This window comes from Ammospiza caudacuta, chromosome 26, assembly GCF_027887145.1.
Source record: "Ammospiza caudacuta isolate bAmmCau1 chromosome 26, bAmmCau1.pri, whole genome shotgun sequence".
NCBI classification, from domain to species: Eukaryota; Metazoa; Chordata; class Aves; order Passeriformes; family Passerellidae; genus Ammospiza; species Ammospiza caudacuta.
The window spans coordinates 7615939-7635414 of NC_080618.1; the positions used below are offsets into that span (position 1 = coordinate 7615939).

At 67.2% G+C, this 19476-nt stretch overlaps 5 protein-coding genes across 6 annotated transcripts; 2 read left to right on the top strand and 3 right to left on the bottom strand.

The window, feature by feature from the left end:
* Nucleotides 1-1356: 1356 nt before the first annotated feature.
* On the bottom strand, nt 1357-2882 carry PURB (purine rich element binding protein B). Its single transcript, XM_058820360.1, has one exon. It carries the CDS (start codon nt 2880-2882, stop codon nt 1878-1880), a length of 1005 nt encoding a protein of 334 aa, XP_058676343.1. The 3' UTR covers nt 1357-1877.
* A 1290-nt stretch (nt 2883-4172) lies between these two features.
* Nucleotides 4173-5706, bottom strand: LOC131568337 (cytochrome c oxidase subunit 5B, mitochondrial). Its single transcript, XM_058820363.1, has 4 exons — nt 5521-5706; nt 5345-5418; nt 4749-4848; nt 4173-4446 (listed from the first exon to the last, which is right to left on the bottom strand). The coding sequence occupies exons 1-4, from the start codon at nt 5612-5614 to the stop codon at nt 4334-4336; spliced, it is 381 nt and encodes a 126-aa protein (XP_058676346.1). The 5' UTR covers nt 5615-5706; the 3' UTR covers nt 4173-4333.
* Nucleotides 5707-6855: 1149 nt separating this feature from the next.
* Nucleotides 6856-9438, top strand: LOC131568336 (calsenilin-like). The gene is made up of 8 exons (XM_058820362.1): nt 6856-6958; nt 7994-8118; nt 8196-8265; nt 8361-8431; nt 8682-8789; nt 8867-8962; nt 9036-9098; nt 9210-9438. Exons 1-8 carry the CDS (start codon nt 6856-6858, stop codon nt 9255-9257), a joined length of 684 nt encoding a protein of 227 aa, XP_058676345.1. The 3' UTR covers nt 9258-9438.
* A 483-nt stretch (nt 9439-9921) lies between these two features.
* On the top strand, nt 9922-12540 carry LOC131568335 (fumarylacetoacetate hydrolase domain-containing protein 2-like). Of its 2 annotated transcripts, none has more exons than XR_009275722.1 (8): nt 9922-9936; nt 10747-10928; nt 11360-11576; nt 11658-11717; nt 11822-11984; nt 12105-12185; nt 12252-12339; nt 12416-12540. XR_009275722.1 is itself a non-coding variant. In XM_058820361.1 (8 exons), the coding sequence occupies exons 2-8, from the start codon at nt 10750-10752 to the stop codon at nt 12476-12478; spliced, it is 879 nt and encodes a 292-aa protein (XP_058676344.1). In that variant the 5' UTR covers nt 9922-9936; nt 10747-10749; the 3' UTR covers nt 12479-12540. The 2 variants fall into 2 exon arrangements, 1 of the variants encoding a protein (XP_058676344.1); XM_058820361.1 differs by having other exon boundaries at nt 12077-12185.
* Nucleotides 12541-12573: 33 nt separating this feature from the next.
* Nucleotides 12574-19216, bottom strand: GPAT2 (glycerol-3-phosphate acyltransferase 2, mitochondrial). Its single transcript, XM_058820319.1, has 21 exons — nt 19153-19216; nt 18531-18647; nt 18382-18455; nt 17488-17598; nt 17250-17378; nt 16439-16538; nt 16195-16328; nt 16020-16119; nt 15740-15946; nt 15433-15543; nt 15146-15231; nt 14953-15047; nt 14768-14838; nt 14410-14659; nt 13944-14092; nt 13784-13861; nt 13250-13381; nt 13054-13174; nt 12921-12971; nt 12768-12823; nt 12574-12690 (listed from the first exon to the last, which is right to left on the bottom strand). The coding sequence occupies exons 1-21, from the start codon at nt 19165-19167 to the stop codon at nt 12574-12576; spliced, it is 2304 nt and encodes a 767-aa protein (XP_058676302.1). The 5' UTR covers nt 19168-19216.
* Nucleotides 19217-19476: the final 260 nt, after the last annotated feature.

Here is a 19476-nt window from a genome sequence, read left to right on the forward strand (position 1 = left end):
AGAAACCCAAAGGAATATATATATATTTTTATATATATATATATATATATATATATCTCATCCTCTTCAAAAATAAAAGGAGAGGTCCCGCGGCTGGACGCCGGTGAGTCCCGCGGAGCTGGGAGCGTTCTTCCCCCCAAATCCGTCGTCGCCGTCGTGGTTTATGGATTTTTCTCCGTGGCAAAGAACACAGGACCAGGAGGATGGGTGGATACAGCAGGAATTCACTGGAAAGAGCTGCCTGAGGGTACAAAATACAGTACAGGACACATCGGCCATCGAGGAAGGACTATTGCTCCCGAGTGAGTGAGTGAGGGATTCGGGTCCTTTGCGACGGAGAAGGCTTAAAAACGGGATAAACGGAAGAAATTCGCTTTAAAAATCCCTTTAAAAAGAGCGACGGCGGCGGGATCGGCGGGAGCAGCGGGATGGGGCCGGGGGCCGGCCGGCCGGACGGATGGACAGCGGCGTGGCGGCTCCCCCAGGGCTCTGCGGCCGTTCCTCACTTCCCAATAAATACGGAGAGAGGGAGATGCCAGATCCGTGGTAATAAATTAAGGAGGCAGCTGACTGGGCTCCCAAAAATGGATTAAAAGGAGAAAAAAAAAAAAGAAAAGTCCTACAAGTGGTGAAACCGTTGGAGAAGAAGAGGCAAAACTTTGGAATGAGAGCGATGGAGTTCAGAGTTATGGGAAAACGGGGTGAAAAACCGGAATTCTGTACAGGGCAGGACTGAGCCGAGGGAGTGAAAAAGAATTAAAAAAAAAAAGACTATTTGAGAGTGGAAAAATGTGTTTAATAGGAGGTGGCTGGAGGGACCAGGCGGCGCCAGGGCCGGGCCCAGGGGGGCAAAAAAAGACAAAAGGAGGCAAAAAATAACAATAAACCTCCAAAATCCACCCCCAAGGTGCCGGGGCCGGGCGTGGCCACGGATTTGGGGCCGGAAAATCCAATTTGGGTGAAGCCAAGGGGCGGATTCCGGCGGGTCCTGGTGAAACGGGGCCGGAGGCGCCTTATTTGGAGAGAAGGGGAAGATGGTTCGCCCCGTCGAGTTTTTCCTTGTGCTTTGTGCCGGCGCCTCCCCCTTCCCGGCGGGAAACGGGGAGGGGGGGAAAAACGGTCAGAAATCGGCAAAACCGAGGAAATCTTCCCTAATGGCCAGGGAGCCGCCAGCTCGGGGCGGGTTCCAGTTCGGGCGCTGGAGTTTGCATCCCGAAAAAAAAACCCCGAAAAACCAAAAAAACCAAAAAGAACCTCCCCCCACCCAAAAAAAAAAAAAAAAAAAAAAAAAAAAAGAAGGTGGAAAGAGGAGGAAAGGGAAAAAGAAAAAAAAAAAAAAAGGAAAATGAAGGGAAAATCACAAGCCGAGGGAACGGCCGTTGGTCCAAGGTGCCTCCGCTGCCCCCCCCGCCCCCGGCGCCGCCGCCGCCGCTCGGCTCCGGGGCCCTCGCGTGCTGGTTTAGATGGGGGGGCACCGGGAGGGGAGGGGGCTGCGGGTGAGCCCCTGCCCCCCCCAAAGCAGCGAGTCCTGGGGTCCGGGGGGCCCCTGGTGGGAGCCGGGGAGGGGCCGGGGGGGCCGCGGCACGGTCGGGCTGGTTTCTCTCTCTCCGGTGGCGGCAGGAGGGGGGGCTCGGGGGCTCGGGGACCCCCGCGCCCCACCGCTGCTGGGGGGGGCTCGGGGACCCCTTCGTCCCGTCGCTGGGAGCTGGGACCCGGGGGGTTTGGGGACCCCTTCACCCCGTCACTGGGAGGGGGAAGGGGGGCTCCGGGACCCCTCTGCCCCGTCGCTGGGAGGGGGGATCGGGGACCCGCTCGCCCCGGGGCTCGGGGGGGATGGTGGGGGGCCGGCGTCGGGGTCGAGGGCTGGGGGGATCGGCTCAGTCGTCGTCCACGTCGTCGCCGTCGGAGTCGTCACCGGCGCCGCTGCCGCTGCCGGGTCCCGGCGGGCCGGCGCGCCGGTCGTAGAGCTTGTCCCGCTGGCGCTCCTGGATGTCGCGCATCTCCTCGGCGTAGCGGCAGAAGGCGCCGCCGAACTTGGCCCAGGCCTTGTAGGGGACGGTGATGGCGTTGCGGTAGGACGGCTTCACCTCGCTGACCCGCAGGAACACCCCGTACTTGTTGCAGCCCACATCGAAGAAGAAGCGCTTGGAGTCCACGGTGATGGACGTGCCCTCGGGCAGCTCCCCGTAGAGCCCCCCGCCGCCCGGGCCGCCGCCGCCGGGGCCGCCCAGCTCGTCCTCCTCGCCGCCGTAGTCGTCGATGAGCTTGGCCAGGGCGTCGCGGAACTCGATGAGGCCCTGGGCGGGCAGCGCGATGGTCTGGCCGCTCTGCAGCCCGGGGGGGCCTCCCGCGAACCCCCCCGGGCCGCCGGGGCCGCGGTTCACGGTCTGGCGGATGCGCAGGAAGCGCCCGCGCTGGTTCTCCTTCAGGTCCAGGTAGTACTTGCGGTTCTCCCGCACCAGGAACTCGCTCTTGAGGGCGCGGCGGGGCCCGGCGCCGTCCTCGCCCGGCGGCCCCGCGGCCTGGGCCAGCTGCTCGGGGCTGGACGGGCCCAGCTGCGCGTAGTGCTCGATGAAGTCGCCCAGGTAGTCGCGGAACTCGGCGGCCACGGCCATGGAGAGCGTGAGGCGGCTCTTGGAGCCGCCCGCGCCCACCTCGGCGATCTTGAGGAAGCGGCCCTTGGCGTTCTGCTTCACGTCCAGGTAGAAGCGCTTGTTCTGGATGTCCAGCCGCTTGGACGCCAGCTCCTGCGTCTCCTGCTCGGGGCCGGCCGCGCCGCCGCCGCCGGGCCCCGCGGCCGGGCCGGCCCCCCCCGCCCCGCCGCGGGCGGTCCCGAACCCGCCGCCGCCGCCGCGCTCGCTGCCGCTGTCCCCGTCCGCCATCTTGTCCGCCCGCCCCGCGCGCCGCCCGCTTCCGGCCCCGCTGCGACACCGCTGACGTCACCGCCGCACCGCCGCCGTCACGTGCGCCAGGGGCCCCGCCCGCCGCGTCCCCGCGCGCCCCCGGCGAAGCTCCGCCCCCTCCCTAGGCCCCGCCCCGAAGCCCCCTCCCCACCCATTCATTCCATCGCTCCGAGTCCCGCCCCCAGCTGTCAGTCACCGCGGCCACGCCTCCCAGCGGTCGCGGGGCCCGGGTCCCGCCCCGTCGCCCCCTCCCCTCCATTGAGCGCAGCGTTCTGCTGCCCGGCTGTCAATCACGGCCACCGCCCGCTCCTATTGGTCAACGCAGCCCAGGGCCCCGCCCCATCGGCTGTCAGTCATGGGCAGTGGCGCCTCTTATTGGTCCGTGAAGCCCCGCCCCCAGCTCCTCCTTTCATTGAGCGCAGATTTCCACCCTCCCCTGCCGTCAATCACGGCTTCCTGCTGCCCCCATTGGCCCGTGGTGTCCAAAGCCCCACCCTCAGCTGTCTCTCACTGTTAGCTCAGCTCCCATTGGCCAGCGAGGAAGACAGCTCCGCCCCCTCCAGCCGGGGATGCATGATGTCATGGCCAGTCAGCGTGACATCATTGATGACATCATGGCTGATCAGCGGCTCTGTGGCCACACTTTGGACGGCAAACTCCAAAGTCTGCCCCGAGCCGGGCCTGGAGGGCAGAACCCACCAGAACCTCCCAGAACCCCCCAGAACATTCTGGAACTCCCCAGAACTCACCCTGACCCCAGGCTGGGAGGAACTGCCCAAGGGGAGTCCTCGAGTCCCAGCCGTAGTCACCCCTAAGGGACACCCTGGGACCACACAGGGTCTCTGGAGATCACCTGGGAACCTCCTGAGGCCACCTGGGAACCTCCAGGCACCTCCTGAGGTCCTGTGGTCCTTCCCCAGGAGATGCAGCGACCGGCGCCCGGCCGGACAGGCACCCTGGGACCCTGCTGGGTGACACCCATGGGACAGGCCAGCGCACGCCCGAGGGGACAAACGGCCCTGGGGGGTCCCCTGTGTGTGTGGGAGGGGGCGGTGATCTGACCAGGGGCTCTGGGACCCCCTCAGTGCTCAGGGATCCCAAAGGGGACAAAGCCACCACAGGACCCACTCAGGGTCCCAGCCCCAGCCCCAGGGATGAGGGACAATAATATGGGGTCCCCTCACCCCAAATTCTGCCCCAAGGTCCCCCTCAGACCCCCCTGTCCCCTCCCTACCCACGGTGACGCCCCCAGCACAGACACAGCCAGGCTCTCCACGCAAACTCTTTATGGGGGGACTTGGGGGGTCCAACAGAGCCCCAGGAGGGGAGGGAGGGGGGCCCCAGCCCCTCGGCGGGACAGCTCAGTTTGGGGGGATTTGGGGGCCCCCCAGCCCTCAGTGGGGCAGCAGTGTGGGGCATTTGGGGGCCCCTCAGTGGGGCAGCTCGTGGGGGATCAGTTTGTAGTGGGCGCCGCAGGAGGGGCAGCGCTGGGGCTCGCCCTTGTGCAGCCAGAACCAAACCACGTAGCTGTTGTCCTCGTCACCTGGGGGGACAGGGACAGCGTGGGACACACGGACAGGGACAGCGTGGGACGGAGCACAAGGACAGAAGGGGACGGACAAATGGACAAGGGACAGGAGTGGACACACAGACACCGCGGACAGGCATGGGTGGGAGGATGGACACACAGACAGGAAAGGGACAGACAGATACAGGGATGGACGAACACATGGACAGTGAAAGGACAAACACGTGGACGCGGGGACAGACGGACACACGGACACGAGCACAGGACGGACGGACACGGGGACGGACGGACACACGGACAGGGCCCGGAGCACTCACAGACGCAGCCCACGATGCGCTTGCTGGACACGGAGGGCACGAGGTTGGGATCCTGCTTGGTGCCCGCGTAGCGCTTGGGCCGGAACATGCTGTACGGGTCCTGGAGGGCACCCCGGGCTCTGAGACCCCCAGAACCACCCCAGAACCCCCCGAGGGCAGCCTGGCCCCACGAACCCCAAACCTGGCATCCCCAGCTCCACCCCGAGAGCCCCTGTGCCTGAGAGACCCCCACCTGTGAGCCCCCAGAACTCCCCAGCCCCAGACCCTGCAGCCCTCCAAGGGCACCAACACTGGAATACCCCCCCCAGATGAGCCCCCCACCCTCCAAACCCCAGGGACCCCCAGATCTCCTCACCCCCGATCCCTCTGACCCCACCCCCGCCAAGGGCACGGGAACCCTGAAATAACCCGACCCCCGCCACCCCCGAACCCCCGCAGAACACCGTGAGGCTGCCCCTGACACCCATCCGCCAATCTCTGCCCCTCCGAGGGCAGCCGAACCCCGAAACCGCCCCGGAGCCCCCCGGCATCCCTCGGGCCACCCCCGCCCTCGGGCTGACCCCGGCCCCAGCCCCACCGCGCTCCCCGGCACTCACCAGCCCCTTGTTCGTGGCCTCCATCACCTTCCGCTCCAGGCCGGTCGCCTGCTCCTCATCGCTGGCCAGGTTCCCTGCGGGGCTCCGTCACACCGAGCCGCACACACACACCCCATCCCGCCCCGCTCCCCGCGCCGTGCCCCCCGCCGTACCCCCCGCTCCCCCGCCCCGCTCACCGGGCACGCCGAGCTGGCGGGCGGGCGCGGCGCGGGCCGAGGCCGCGGGCAGGAGCCGCAGGGCCGCGCTCACCCGCAGTAACCTTGAGGCCATGGCGGCGAGACTGGCGGCACTTCCGGCACGGGCGGAAGCGGAAGTGACGTTGGGCGGGACGGCGGGAACGCCAGATGTAGCGGAGCGGCAGCACCGGAGCCACGCCCACAAACACAGAGCCCCGCCCCTTGCGGGAGACCCCGCCCGTGCACCACGCCCATGTGGATGACTCCGCCCCTGATGTGGCCCCGCCCCTATGTGCCACGCCCTGATGCGGCCCCGCCCCTGCGTGTGGCCCCGCCCCCAGAGCGGGTCCGGGGGTCCCGAGAGGCGGGGCTGAGATTTGGGATGGGACAGGGACACCCCGAGGGGACAGGGACACTCTGGGGACAGGGACACTGTGGGGACAGGGACACTCTGGGGACACAGGGACACCCCGAGGGGACAGGGACACTGTGGGGACGGGGACACTCCGAGGGGACAGGGACACTGTGGGGACGGGGACACCCCCGGGGACACAGGGACACTGTGGGGACAGGGACACTGTGGGGACGGGGACACCCTCGGGGACACAGGGACACTGTGGGGACAGGGACACTGTGGGGACGGGGACACCCCGAGGGGACAGGGACACTGTGGGGACGGGGACACTCCGAGGGGACAGGGACACTGTGGGGACGGGGACACCCCCGGGGACACAGGGACACTGTGGGGACAGGGACACTGTGGGGACAGGGACACCCCCGGGGACACAGGGACACCCCGACGGGACAGGGACACTGTGGGGACAGGGACACCCCCGGGGACACAGGGACACTCTGGGGACACAGGGACACCCCGAGGGGACAGGCCCGATGTCCCCGGGGCTGCGAGACACCCGCCGCGGGGAGGGGACAGCCCCGCCGCCCGCCCTCCGTGCCTCAGTTTCCCTGCCCTCGCTGCTTACTCATGCCCATCGATGCCATCGATCCCCCGGCCCGGGGGGGCACTCTGGACCTTTCCCCCCCCGGTTTCGAGGCCGCTCCCGCGGGACCCTCCCGGCGGTGCCCCCGACCCCCGGGGGGGCTGCGGGGAGCGGGGGGAGCGGCCCTGGACCCCCGCCCCACAAAAACCCCAAACTTGTGTGGGAAAGCGCCAAAACCGCGGGGCGGGGGGGCAGGGTGCCAGGGGAGGAGGAGGAGGAGGAGGAGGAAGAGGAGGAGGGGAGGAGGGCAGGACGGGCACGGGCAGCACCCGCCCCGCGCTGCCGCAGGAGCCCCGCAGGGTTGGGGACCCCCGGAGCCCCCCGTGCCCCCCGTGCCATGGGCATCCAGGGCATGGAGCTGTGCGCCGTGGCCGTGGTCATCCTCCTCTTCATCGCCGTGCTCAAGCAGTTCGGCATCCTGGAGCCCATCTCTGCCGAAGGTACCCCCCGCTCCCCGAGCCCCAATTAGCGCTAATTAATGAATTAATGGCGGCTCGGCCCCACTGCCCCGTGACCTCCCGGAGCAGAGCCGGGTTTGGGTCTGGGGTCCCCTCGGGAGGGTCTGGGGGGAAGGATGATGATTTGGGGCTGCGGGGGAGCGGGCAGAGCCCCCAAACCCCCTGAAGTGCCCTGGCCTGGGGGGACCCCCAGAGCAACCCCAAAACACCCGGGAATGGGGACCCCGACCCCAAATACCCGGGGAATGGGGACCCCCACCCCAGAGCTCTCCCTCGCCCCTTTAACCCCCAGGAACGGGCAATGGGGACCCCCGGTGACCCCCAAACCTTCCCAAGGAGGGCTGGAAGGGCTCCGAGCTGCACTGACCCCAACAAGCCCCCCGAGATGGGGGTCACGACCCCCAGTGACCCCCAAAACCCCCTGAGATTGGACACAGGGACCCCAAACCCCCCCGAGATTGGACACAGGGACCCCCAAATACCCCTGAGATTGGACCCAGGGACCCCCATTATTCCCCCCAGGTCCCCCGAGACCCCTCACCCCCCTCTGACAGCCCTGGGAACGTTCGGGGCTCCCAAGCCCATCCCAAAATTGCTGAAGGGCCCCGCAGGGGCTTCCCGAGCGGGAATTATTAATGAAGCATCATTTATTAATTACCTCGCGCCGGGCCCGGCGGCCAAGAGGCGGCTCGGGAACGTTCGGAGCCCCCGGAGTGCGGGGAAAGCCCCGGGACCGACACCCGCGGGGCCCCGGGGAGCTCCGGGGCCGTGGGGGAGAGTCTGGGGGGGAAAGGGGGTCCCTAAGGGGGTCCCTAAGGGGGTCCCTAAGGGGGTCTTTGCCCGGGGTGGTTTTGGGGTCTCTAAGGGCGTCCCTAAGGGGGTTTTTGCCCCGGGTTTGCGGTGCAGGGGGGGTCCCTAAGGGGGTCTTTTCCCGGGGAGGGTTTGCGGTCTCTAAGGGGGTCTCTGCCCAGGTTTGGGGGGTCCCTAAGGGGGTCTCCGCCCCGGGTCTCCCCGCAGACAGCGGCGATCCCGACGTGGAGCTGCCGACGGCCCGGCACCCGCCCGAGGGGCTGGAGCAGCTCCTGGCCCGCACCAAGTTCACCAAGACCGAGCTGCAGTCCCTCTACCGAGGCTTCAAGAACGTGAGTCGGGGGTCCCGAGCCCCGAGCGCCCCCAAAGCCGCGGGGCCCCGGGGTCACCGATGCCGCTGCCCCGGCAGGAGTGTCCCAGCGGGCTGGTGGATGAGGAGACCTTCACGCTCATCTACTCGCGCTTCTTCCCGCGCGGCGGTGAGTCGGGGTCCCGGGGGGCCGGGGCGGTACCGGGAGCGGTACCGGCAGCGGTACCGGGAGCGGTACCGGGGGTCACGGTCCGGTCCCCGCAGACGCCAGCTCCTACGCGCACTTCTTGTTCGACGCCTTCGACGCGGACCGCAACGGGGCTCTGTGCTTCCAGGTGGGAATTCCGGGGGGAACGGCGGTGCCAGCGCCGTGATTCATCACATCCTCCTCCTTCCTCCTCCTCCTCCTCCTCCCGGCTGTGGCCGGGTAAAAATAACGGGATCAATAGGGCTGCAATCCCCGGGGCGGCCGGGATCGATGGGGCGGCGGCGGGCCGGGCTCAGGGCGGGTCAGGGTGGGCCAGGGTCGGTCAGGGTCGGTCAGGGCGGGTCAGGGTCCCTCCCGCCGCCCCCCCGTGCGGGCAGGATTTCGCCGTGGGGCTCTCGGTGCTGCTGCGGGGCACGGAGCAGCAGAAGCTCAGGTGGACGTTCGACCTCTACGACGTGAACAAGGACGGCTGCATCAGCAAGGAGGTGACACTGGGGGCCAGCGGGGGTGGCGGGGTGGGGACAGGCGGGCGGGGGCTGCCAGCGCCCTGTGTCCCCCCCAGGACATGCTGGAGATCATGAAGTCCATCTATGCCATGATGGGCCAGCCCGCCGCGGGGCACAGCGCGCCCGCACAGCACGTGGAGCTCTTCTTCCAGGTGAGAATGTCCCCAAGGTGTCCCCAAGGTGTCCCCGGGGCCGCCCCGCTGAGCCCCGGCCGCTCCCTTGCAGAAGATGGACAGGAACGGGGACGGCGTGGTGACCTTCGAGGAGTTCCTGGCCGCCTGCCAGGAGGTGAGGGGCTCCGGGGGCACCATCCTCATCCTCCTCATCCGGGACAGGAGGGAGATGGCAAAAGGGAGACAAGAGAAGGGGCACACGGGGTCTCTGCTCTCTCCTCGCCAGGACAAGGACATCATGAGCTCCATGCAGATCTTCCACAGCGTGCTCTAGACCCTGCTCCCCCCGGAGCTTTTCTGCTGTTTCAGACGAACCAGAGGCAGGAGAAGTCCAGCAAGTGGCTCCCAGAGACGGGACAGGACAAGGACAAGGACGGCGCTGCCACCCCAGACTGACCCATTTCGGGGGGCTGAGCCCCCCTAGACACGGACCCCCCCCTTGGCGGTGCAGGGGCTGCACAGACCCCACCCCAGGGACTTGGGGACCCTCGAGATGGGAGCCCGGCTGTGGGGGTGTCCACAGGGCAGCCGTGAGATGGAGCCCCCAGACACCGACCCAAAGCACAGCCCCTGCTCCGCGGCAGCGTGGGGAGGGGGATTTTATAAATAAACCAAACGGTGACGACTCAGCGGTGAAATGGAGTCAAGGGCGACGGGAGGGACGCGCGGGGTCCCGGGGGTCCCTGTCCTGCTCTCGGGCCCTGCCCGTGGCCGGTCCCGTCTCCCATTCCCACTCCCCGTCCCATTCCCGGTCCCGGTCCCGTTCCCGGTTCCGCGGCTCCGCCCCTCAGCTCTCTCTTCTCATTGGCTCTCATTGAAAATCTGGCCCCGCCTCCCGCGCGCTCCCATTGGGCGGCCTGAAGGAGGCGGGGCCTCGGCGCCGCGACCTTGACGTGCCACGTGACGGGGCGGGGCCCGCAGCGCCCCCTGGCGGAGCGGGGGAGGAGCGGCGTGTGAGACCCCCGGGATTGGGGGGGGGATCCCTGGGAACGGGGGAATGCCCGGGAACGCGGGGGTCTGGAACTGGGGGGATCCCTGGGAACGGGGGAATGCCCGGGAACGCGGGGGTCTGGAACTGGGGGGATCCCTGGGAACGGGGGAATGCCCGGGAACGCGGGGGTCTGGGACTGGGGGGATCCCTGGGAACGGGGGAATGCCCGGGAACGCGGGGGTCTGGAACTGGGGGGATCCCTGGGAACGGGGGAATGCCCGGGAACGCGGGGGTCTGGAACTGGGGGGATCCCTGGGAACGGGGGAATGCCCGGGAACGCGGGGGTCTGGGACTGGGGGGATCCCTGGGAACGGGGGAATGCCCGGGAACGCGGGGGTCTGGAACTGGGGGGATCCCTGGGAACGGGGGAATGCCCGGGAACGCGGGGGTCTGGGACTGGGGGGATCCATGGGAACGAGGGAATGCCCGGGAACGCGGGGGTCTGGGACTGGGGGGATCCATGGGAACGAGGGCATCTGGAAACGGGGGAATGCCCGGGAATGGGGGGGGGATCCGCGGGATCGGGGCTCTGTGGGACTCGGGGCTGGGCTGGGGGCGTTGTGGGCTCGGTGGAGAATCCCTTGGGATCGGACTGAGTGGGTGAGAAACGGGGGGAATCCCCGGGGTCCGGGTTTGGGCAGAACCAGGGGCATCCCTGGGATGGAGGGAATCGGGGCTGGGGGAACGCGCCGGGACCGGGAGCGCGTCCCCGGGACTGCGGGGGTTCCGGGGCTCCATCCCGGGGCCGGGATTCACCGGGCCGGTGCCGCAGGCGATGCGCGGGGCGCTGCGCCTGGTGCGGTTCCGGGGCGCCGCGGGCGGGGGGCCCCGGCTCGGGCTGGAGGAGGCGCCCGGGGGGGACCTGGTGGATCTGAGCGCGGCCGAGCCCGACCTGCCCCGGTCCATGCGGGAGTTCCTGGAGATCGGGCCCCGCGGGCTGGAGCTCGCCCAGAGGTGCGTGAGGCCAACGGGCACCCCCAGAGAAGGCGGGGGACCCCCAAAAGTGACCCCAAGGAAGGTGGGGGACCCCCAAGGTGGGCGATCCCCAAAGGTGGGTGACTCCCAGCGGTGGAGGAGCCCCCAAAAGGAGAGGGAGCCCCAAAACGGGGGTGAATCCTCATGGATCTCCCCAGGAGTGGCCACCCAAATCTGCCTGCTGCTTTGGATGACCCCAAAGTGGGTCACCCCAACAGCTGGCCCCCCAAAGGGTGGGAGGCACTCCAAACCACGAGTGATCCCCTCCCCATGATGTGTGACCCCCAAGAGAGCCTGACCCCAACGTGGGGGCCAAAAGCAGAGTCCCTAAACCACAGCAGGCCCTCCTGGAGCCCCCCAAAGCGTGTCCCCCAATCGGGGGTGCCCCAACGCCCCCCGTGTCCCCGCAGGGCGCTGCAGTCGGGGCAGCACCGCGTGTCCCGGGGGGCTGCGCGGCTGCTGGCGCCCCTGGGGGACCCCCAGAAGGTGATCTGCGTGGGGCTCAACTACCACGACCACTGCCGCGAGCAGGCGGCCAAGGTGCCCCGGGAGCCCCTCATCTTCAGCAAGTTCCCCAGCGCCATCGCCGGGCCCTTCGATGACATCGTGCACCCCCAGGACACCAGCGTGGGTACCCGGTGTCCCCCCGGTGCCCCCCAACGGGGACAGCCCCCCGGGATGGCGCTCCCAGCCCCTCTGTCCCCGCAGGAGCTGGACTGGGAGGTGGAGCTGGCTGCGGTCATCGGGAAGAGGGGGCGGCACATCGAGGTACCCCCGAGCCCTCCCCACTTTGGGGCCCCCAGGCAGTGTCCCCTCCCGGGCAGTGTCCCCTCCCTGGCAGTGTCCCCCCTGAGTGTCCCCGCCGTCCCCAGGAGTCGGCGGCCCTGGAGCACGTGCTGGGTTACACCGTGGCCAACGACGTGAGCGCCCGGGACTGGCAGATGCGGCGCAACGGGCGGCAGTGGCTGCTGGGCAAAACCTTCGACACCTTCTGTCCCCTGGGGCCCGCCATTGTCACCAAGGAGGCAGTGCCAGGTGCGGCAGGGGCGCGGGACCGTGCTCCCCGTGTTTGCCCCCAAGGTGGGGGCACGGTGGCACCGTCCCCGTGTGCCCCGTGTCCCCTGCAGATGTGCACAACCTCTGGATCCGCTGCAGCGTCAACGGGCAGCGCATGCAGGACAGCAGCACCCAGCACCTCATCTTTGGGGTGCCCGCGCTCGTGGCCTGGGTGTCCCGGTAGGAACGGGGGCCTGGGGACCCCCAGAGCCCAGGAGGGCACAGCTGACACCCCTGTGCCCCCAGGTTTGTGACACTGGTCCCTGGGGACGTCCTGCTGACGGGGACCCCCGCGGGAGTGGGGGTCTTTCGCAAACCGCCCGTTTTCCTGAAGGTGAGGGGAAATGGGGGCTCGGGGGGGACACGGGGACCCCAGTGGGGACAGGTGCCACCGTGTCCCCCCCTTGCAGCCCGGTGACGAGGTGCAGTGTGAGATTGAGGAGCTGGGCACCATCTGCAACAGGGTGGTGTGACGGCGGAGAGGAGCCCAGGTCCCACCTCCCCCCCGTGGGTCAATAAATCCACGAGCCTCTGCTCTCTGCGTTTATGGGTCTGGGGGGTCTGGGGGCTACAGCTGCGTGAACTGCTGGATGAAGGCTGCCAGCTTCTCCCGGCTGGAAGCAGACTGGAAAGGCTGGGAGAGCTGCAGGGCGGGTCCCGTGGGGGTCTGCAGCTCCTCCAGCACCTGGGGGGCACAGGGAGGTCAGGAGGGGAGGGAGGGAGGGAGCAGCAATGCTGGGGGGCTGGGGGAGCTGTGCTTACCCCCATGTCCTTGAAACTCTGCAGGGAGCTCAGGGCCAGGCTCCTGTCGGGATACCCTGTGGGGAGAGAGATGCCAGGGAACCCCCAATGCCACCTCTCAATGCCCCTCAGCCTGGTTTGGGGGGCACTAAAGCCAGAGCCCCCCCGACTCACCATCCTCATCCTCGGCCAGGAATTCCAGCAGCGCCTCCACGTAGTCCTGCTCTGCAGTGGGGAGGGGGGGTCAGATCCCGTGCCTCAGTGTCCCCAGGGATCCCGGGGGGTTCCCCAGGCCGGGGGGTCCTACCGGGCTGGGGCCAGGGGGGTCTCTGCAGGAACTGCACGGCGCGGCCGTAGGTCTGCAGCACGGGGCTCAGCAGGCGGCAGAGGAAGAGGAGGAAGCCGGGGAAGCCCTGGGGCCCGCGGAGCTGTGGGGGTGACAGGGCCACGTTCGGGGGACGCCGCCCTCCCCCAGCCCCCCAACAGCGGGACACCCCCAGTACCTTGTAGCACTGCTTGGGCACGCCGAGCTCGAGCTCGCCGTCACTGTCGCTGTCATCCGTGAAGAAGCCCAGGGACTGTCCCTGCCCGAGGCGCCGCGGGGCCACATCGCAGCCCCAGCGCTCCTCCTCGGCCTGCGGGGACAGCAGTGCCACCCCCCTGTGCCCCTGTGCCCCATGGGGGGACAGCAGTGCCACCCCCCTGTGCCCCATGGGGGGACAGCAGTGCCACCCCCCGTGCCCCTGTGCCCCATGGGGGGACAGCAGTGCCACGCCCCTGGCAACCACCCTGCCCCTGTGCCCCCCATCACAGCCCCAGCGCTCCTCCTCGGCCTGCGGGGACAGCAGTGCCACCCCCCGTGCCCCTGTGCCCCATGGGGGGACAGCAGTGCCAACCCCGGGCAGCCACCCTGCCCCTGTGCCCCACGGGGGGACAGCAGTGCCACCCCCCTATGCCCCATGGAGGGACAGCAGTGTCACCTCCCCTGGCAGCGACCCTGCCCCTGTGCCCCATGACAGACCCCGGGGGTCACCCACCACCTCCTCCTCCAGCAGCCCCCCGAGGATGAGCTTGTCCAGGACGTCCAGGCTGTGGCAGTCAGGAGGCCGGCAGGGCTGGGGACACAGCACAGGGGTGACAGGCCAGCCCCGTGTCCCCAGCAGGGCTGGGGGTCACAGCCCAGCCCCGTGTCCCCACCTGGAGCCCCAGCAGGGTGGGGGGCAGCAGCTGCAGCAGCTCCAGGATCTTGTGGAGCAGCTCGTCCCGGCTCAGCACGATCTTGGTGAGGCTGGAGGGCGGCCCCAGGACAGGCAGCATCTCCAGCACCAGGGCACGGATGGCACAGGCTGAGGGCACAGGGCTGGCACCAGTCCCAGAGTCACCGAACACCCCAGTGCCCCTGAGCCCTGGCATCCCCAATGCCCCCATCCCCAGTGTCAATAATGCCCTGCATGCAACATTTCCCCAGTGCCCCTTACCCCGGTGGCACTGAATCCCCAATGTCACCAATCTCCCTGGCATCACCGATCCCTTCTGTCCCAAATCCCAATGTCACTGACCCCCACGACATAAACAACACCCCTGGTGCTCCTCAGACTGCAGCCACCACCCATTCCCGGTGTCACTGGTGTCCCCTGTGCCCACTCCCGGTGTCCCCACTCACCGCCCACAGCCTCCCCGGCCAGCTGGTGCCGGACGCCCCCTGCCAGCTGTCCCAGCCGTGCCCGGGCCCAGGCCCGGGGGGGCTGCAGCAGGCACAGGGGGGGCTGCAGGGGCTGCAGGGGCGGCAGCAGGCGCAGGCTGTGCAGCAGCAGCACCCGCAGCCGCCCCGAGCAGCTCACGGCCCGGCCCCGCAGCAGCAGCTGCTCCAGCAGCTTGGAGAAATCCCACATGAGCTGGGGCAGCAGCACCACCTGGGGACACGGGAGAGGGGATCCCCACTGGGAACGGTGCTTTCAGGGTGATTCCCACTGGGAACGCTGCTCTGGGGACAGGGAGGTTCCATGGAACCCTTCTCCCACCTCCTGGTAGCGGTGCAGCAGCAGCGCTGCGGTGACTCCCACGGCTGTGACAGCAGAGCAGGCTCTGGAATCTGCAGTGGGAGAGAGGCCCTCGTTATCCAGGGGGGATTTATTAACCTGCCCCCCATTCCCGAGCAGGGAATGCCATCCCAAGGGACGCAGGGACCACCCAGCCCCCTCCTCACCGCTCAGCACATGCAGCCCCAGTGCTGTCACCAAAATCTCCTCTTCTGTCCCCGAAGTGGGGCCCGTATTCCCCACGCTCCCCACATCCAGCGGGCTGGGCAGGATGAGTCGGGATGAGAGGGTGAGGAGAGAGCCGGGGGCAGAGATCCAGGGCAAAGGGGAACGCTGCCCTCCAAGGGCTCAGCTCCTCACCCCCTGCCCAGGATGGTGGGAAGCAGCAGCTGCTCCGGGGGACTCCCTCTGAGCATGGGCCCCACCAGGTTGTTGTCCACAAACTCCTGGGGATGAGCACGGAGGAGCCTGTGGGTGCTCCCAGCCCTCAGCAGCAGGAGCTCACCCTGCATCCCCAGGGCTGCGAGCAGCACGGACACCCCCAGGATGGATTCCAGACCCCCCCATGCAGCCCAAAGCCCACCAACACCCCAGGAAGGGTCCCCCAGGGGGATGGATGCAGGGGATGGGTGCAGGGGATGCCGTACCCGCAGGGAGAAGGGCTGAGAGAAGTCCACGCGGGCAAAGCCATGGTGCCGGCAGCACAGGGCCTGGAACGCTGCCCGCAGACACGAGCCCAGCCCCAGGGGCTCCGGGGGCTGCCAGGACAGGGCACCGAGGGGTCAGTGGCACATTCGGGGGGATGCCAGCCCCAGGGATGCCCCCAGAGATCCGGGCCACGCCTCTCCCCAGGACTGAGGGAGCAGCGTTTCCCAGGGGGTTTGGGGAACGCCGATCCCCGGGGCAGTGCCAGGGATGTGGGGAGCAATGCTGACCCCCGAGCCCTGCTCTCACCGCTGCACGCTGCTGCAGCCCGCCCGGAGCCAGGTCGTAGGCGATGCCCACGGGCACCAGCAGCGCGTCGGGCACGGCGCCGTCGCGCAGCGCCCGCAGCAGGCGCAGCAGCCAGCGCCGCGCGGGCTCCGCCAGCCGCACGAACCCCGACGGCTCCTCCAGGAACAGCACCAGGGGCTGGCGGCTCCGCAGCACCTCCTGCACGTACTGGGGAGACACCGGGGCTGCCGGGGGCTGCCGGCACCTCCCCGAGCGCTCCGGGGGGCTTTACGGCACCTACCGCGTCCAGCACGGCCCCGGGGAGCCCCTCATCCCGCTCGCTCCACGTCGGGGCCAAGCCCGAGGGCAGGAAAATCCCTCCCAGGCGCTGGAGCAGGGACCTGGCGAGGCAAGGACACCGTGGGCGCCCCTGCGTGGCCCGGGGTGCTCTGGGAGCGCCCCTGGTGCTGCCTCACCTCAGGCGAGGGCTGGTCCTGGTGCTCACGGCCACCCTGGGCAGCCCCACGCCCTGGGACAGCAGCAGGAAGGACAGCAGGGGCCCGTCCAGCGGGGACTGGTGGCTGCACAGGAACACCAGCGGCACCTCGGGCTGCAGGGAGGCATCGCGGGGTGAATGTCCGGCGTTCCAGGGGCATCCCGGGGTGAATGCCCGGCGTTCCAGGGGCAGCCCGGGGTGAGGGCCCAGCCCGGGCTCCCTACCGTCCTGGCAGCTCGCAGCACCATCTCCAGCTGCGCCCGGTGCACCTGCACGCTCAGGAACACTCGGGTCAGGAGCTTGGGGAGCAGCCAGTGGCACAGCCTGCGGGAAAAACGGCAATGAGGGACCCTGCCAGGGACAGGGCAGCCCCAAACCCCCGAAATCCCTGCTCAAAACTCCCACTTTTATCACACGTGAAAGGCTGTGTGTGATGAGACATCCTCCTTTCCACTGGCAACCAGAGCTGCCACTGGGAATCCTGCATTCCCTCCATCTTCCTGCCCCACTTTGGGATCCCCAAACGCTCTCATTCCAGGGGGAATACTTTCCCTGCCCTTTAATGGCTCAAAAGTACTCTTTATTCCCACTGGTCAGACAAGCAATGAAGGCCCGGATTCCCAGCAGTCAGTGATGGGATGGGAAACGGAAAAGGAAAGTTTTCTCTGCTTCCCTCCCTCCTGAGGGGTTTGGATTTTCCCACTCCAGCTCCTCAGAAGGAACTGGGGGAATGGCTCCAGGAGCCAGAGAGGACCCCGAGGGCAGCCAGACAAAGGATCCCAAAATATCTCCTGAAATATGCCAGCACATCCCCCAGAAGGATCCCAGGAAACCACTCAACGGATCCATGTGCATCCCCTCAAAATGCAGAACACCCCAAAATTCCAGGAACCCACCCAATGGATCCACGTGCATCCCCTCAAAATCCCAGAACACCCCAAAACCAACCCCAGGAAACCACCCAACGGATCCATGTGCATCCCCCCTGAGGGATCTGCCTCCTTCCCCCAGAGAATTTCCCCTCAGGCCCCTGACCTCAGCAGCAGGGGGGACAGTGGGGCCTGGATTTCCCCCAGGATCTGGCAGATCTCCTCCTTGCAGCACTGCTGGGATCCCTCATCCCCTCGGGGGCCAGGCTCCGGGCTGGAGGCAGCATCCCGCACCCTGGGGACAGCAGGACAGCAGGGCGAGCCCCCAGCACCACGTGTTGGGGTGCAGGGAGCCCCGCTGGGCTCCAAAAGGACCCCCAGGACTGGGGGGTGCCCCCACCCACCTCCTGCTGCTGCAGATCCGCTGCAGGAGCTCCCCGGGGCTCTCTGCTGGAATCTCCCACTCGCAGGCGGCCAGGAAGCCACAGATCCTCCTGACCAGCCAGCCCCGGAACCTGCAGGGGACACACGGTGACATGCTGGGGATCAGAGCCCATCCCAGCCTGCCTCTCTGCCGGATTCAGGACATTTGTCCCCATTTCACAGCTGGAAATGTTGAGGCACCGGGGAATTGGTGCTTCAGGGTGCCCAGCAGGAAGGAAAACTGGGATTCAAACCTAAGATTCCCAAATTGCAGAAATTTCCCAATCTATCCCCAAATCTGTGCTGAGGGAAGGGTGGGAGGGAGCTTGGGGACATCCCAGAGTATGCAGGAAGGGCTGGAGTGGGACAGGGGAACTGCATTCCCTGTGATCCCAATGGATTCCTCCAAGCACTCCAAAGCTGGGAACATTTGGAACTGAATAGAGGAAAACGACCCGGCTTGGGAAGGAGAAAAGCAAAAAATGGATAATCCAGGGATTACTCCCTAAAGGGGAGTGGAGCTAAAGCGATCTGGCACCTCAAAAATGAAAATATCTGGAAATGGCTCTTGCCCAGAGGCAAAGGGGGAATAACCACAATTTTGCCTTTCCTGGTATTTTTCCTTCTAGGGGGAAGTGCCTGTTTTCCCTTTTCCTTGCGAGCCAGAGAGAAGAACAACACTCCACCTCCCCGACCTTCCCACCAAGACTCCAAATAACAGCATGATCCCCAAATCCCCAATCCGACAACGGCAGCACAGCCCAAACCCTCGGAGCCATCACTTCCAGCCTCCCAAAACCAATTAACGAGCTCGGTTTTGGTGAAACATGGGGGGAAAAGTGTTTGTGCAGGACGCAGAGCCCCCGGCCGCTCACCGTGTGTCCGCCTCCGTCAGGCGGCTGGCGTCGCGGAACCCCAGAGGGGCCAGCTCCTCGGGGTAGAATCCATCCTGGCAGGGAAAACGGGATCAGCCCGCGCAGGAGCAGACCCCCGGCGCCCCGGGACCCCAGACTGGCTCTCCTACCCAGCTCCTGGGCGTGCAGGTCTGGCAGGAGCGCCCCGAAACCGGCCGGTGGTACTTGCCCAGGAAGGGGATGCACATGTCCAGCTTGGGGCACGAGGGGACGAGCCACGGCTGGGTCTGAGCAGGGGAAGGAAAATGGGAATGGGCACCTGGGAACGCCAAATGTGGGGGGATACACCCCAAAACGCGCTTGTGATGAGGGGGGTTTGATGAGTAATGGAAATAATAAGGGAATTTTAGCTGGGACAAGCTGGTGGCACTTTTTGGTGACTGTGTGGACCTGGATCAGCCTGGAATGCAGGGGAATTAACCTGGTTCTGGGGGATCAGCACCCTGGCACTGGGTTTTCCCTCCCTCACAGACACAGATCCAGTGGGATCAGCTGGGAAATGTGGGCCTGAGGGGGCTCAGCCCTTTCCATGCCCAACTCCAGGGTCAGGGGGTGCCCTGGAACTCTGGGGTTCCAATTCTTCGGCCCCCAGTTGGGATCCCCCTTCCCTTTCTGAGGAGTGGGGCTAACAAATCCTATTTCCTAAAAAAGAAGGGGAAAATGAGGAGACCCTGCTATGATGGAGGGGATTCCTGAGGGGCAGAATGGTGGCACAGAGTGTGGCGTCCATACCCTGGGGGGTGTCATGGCTGCTCGAGGTCCTGGCTCTGATCGAGGGTCCTGGGAAAAACCCTGCAGACACAAACAAATTCCTATGGAATTGGGGGTGTTTGAGGCGTTACTCACCCCACATCCCCAGCAGGATTTCAGGATTTGCCCCTGCCCACGCTCACGGCCCGCCAGGCCCAGGTGTGGGGGCAGCTCCCCCGCACAGCCCCGCAGTCCCTCGGGGTCCCCCGGCCCGGCCCCGCTCTGCCCAGCCCGGGGGCTCGGCCCAGCCCGGGGGTCTCGGCCCAGCCCGGGGGCTCGGCCCAGCCCGGGGGTCTCGGCCCAGCC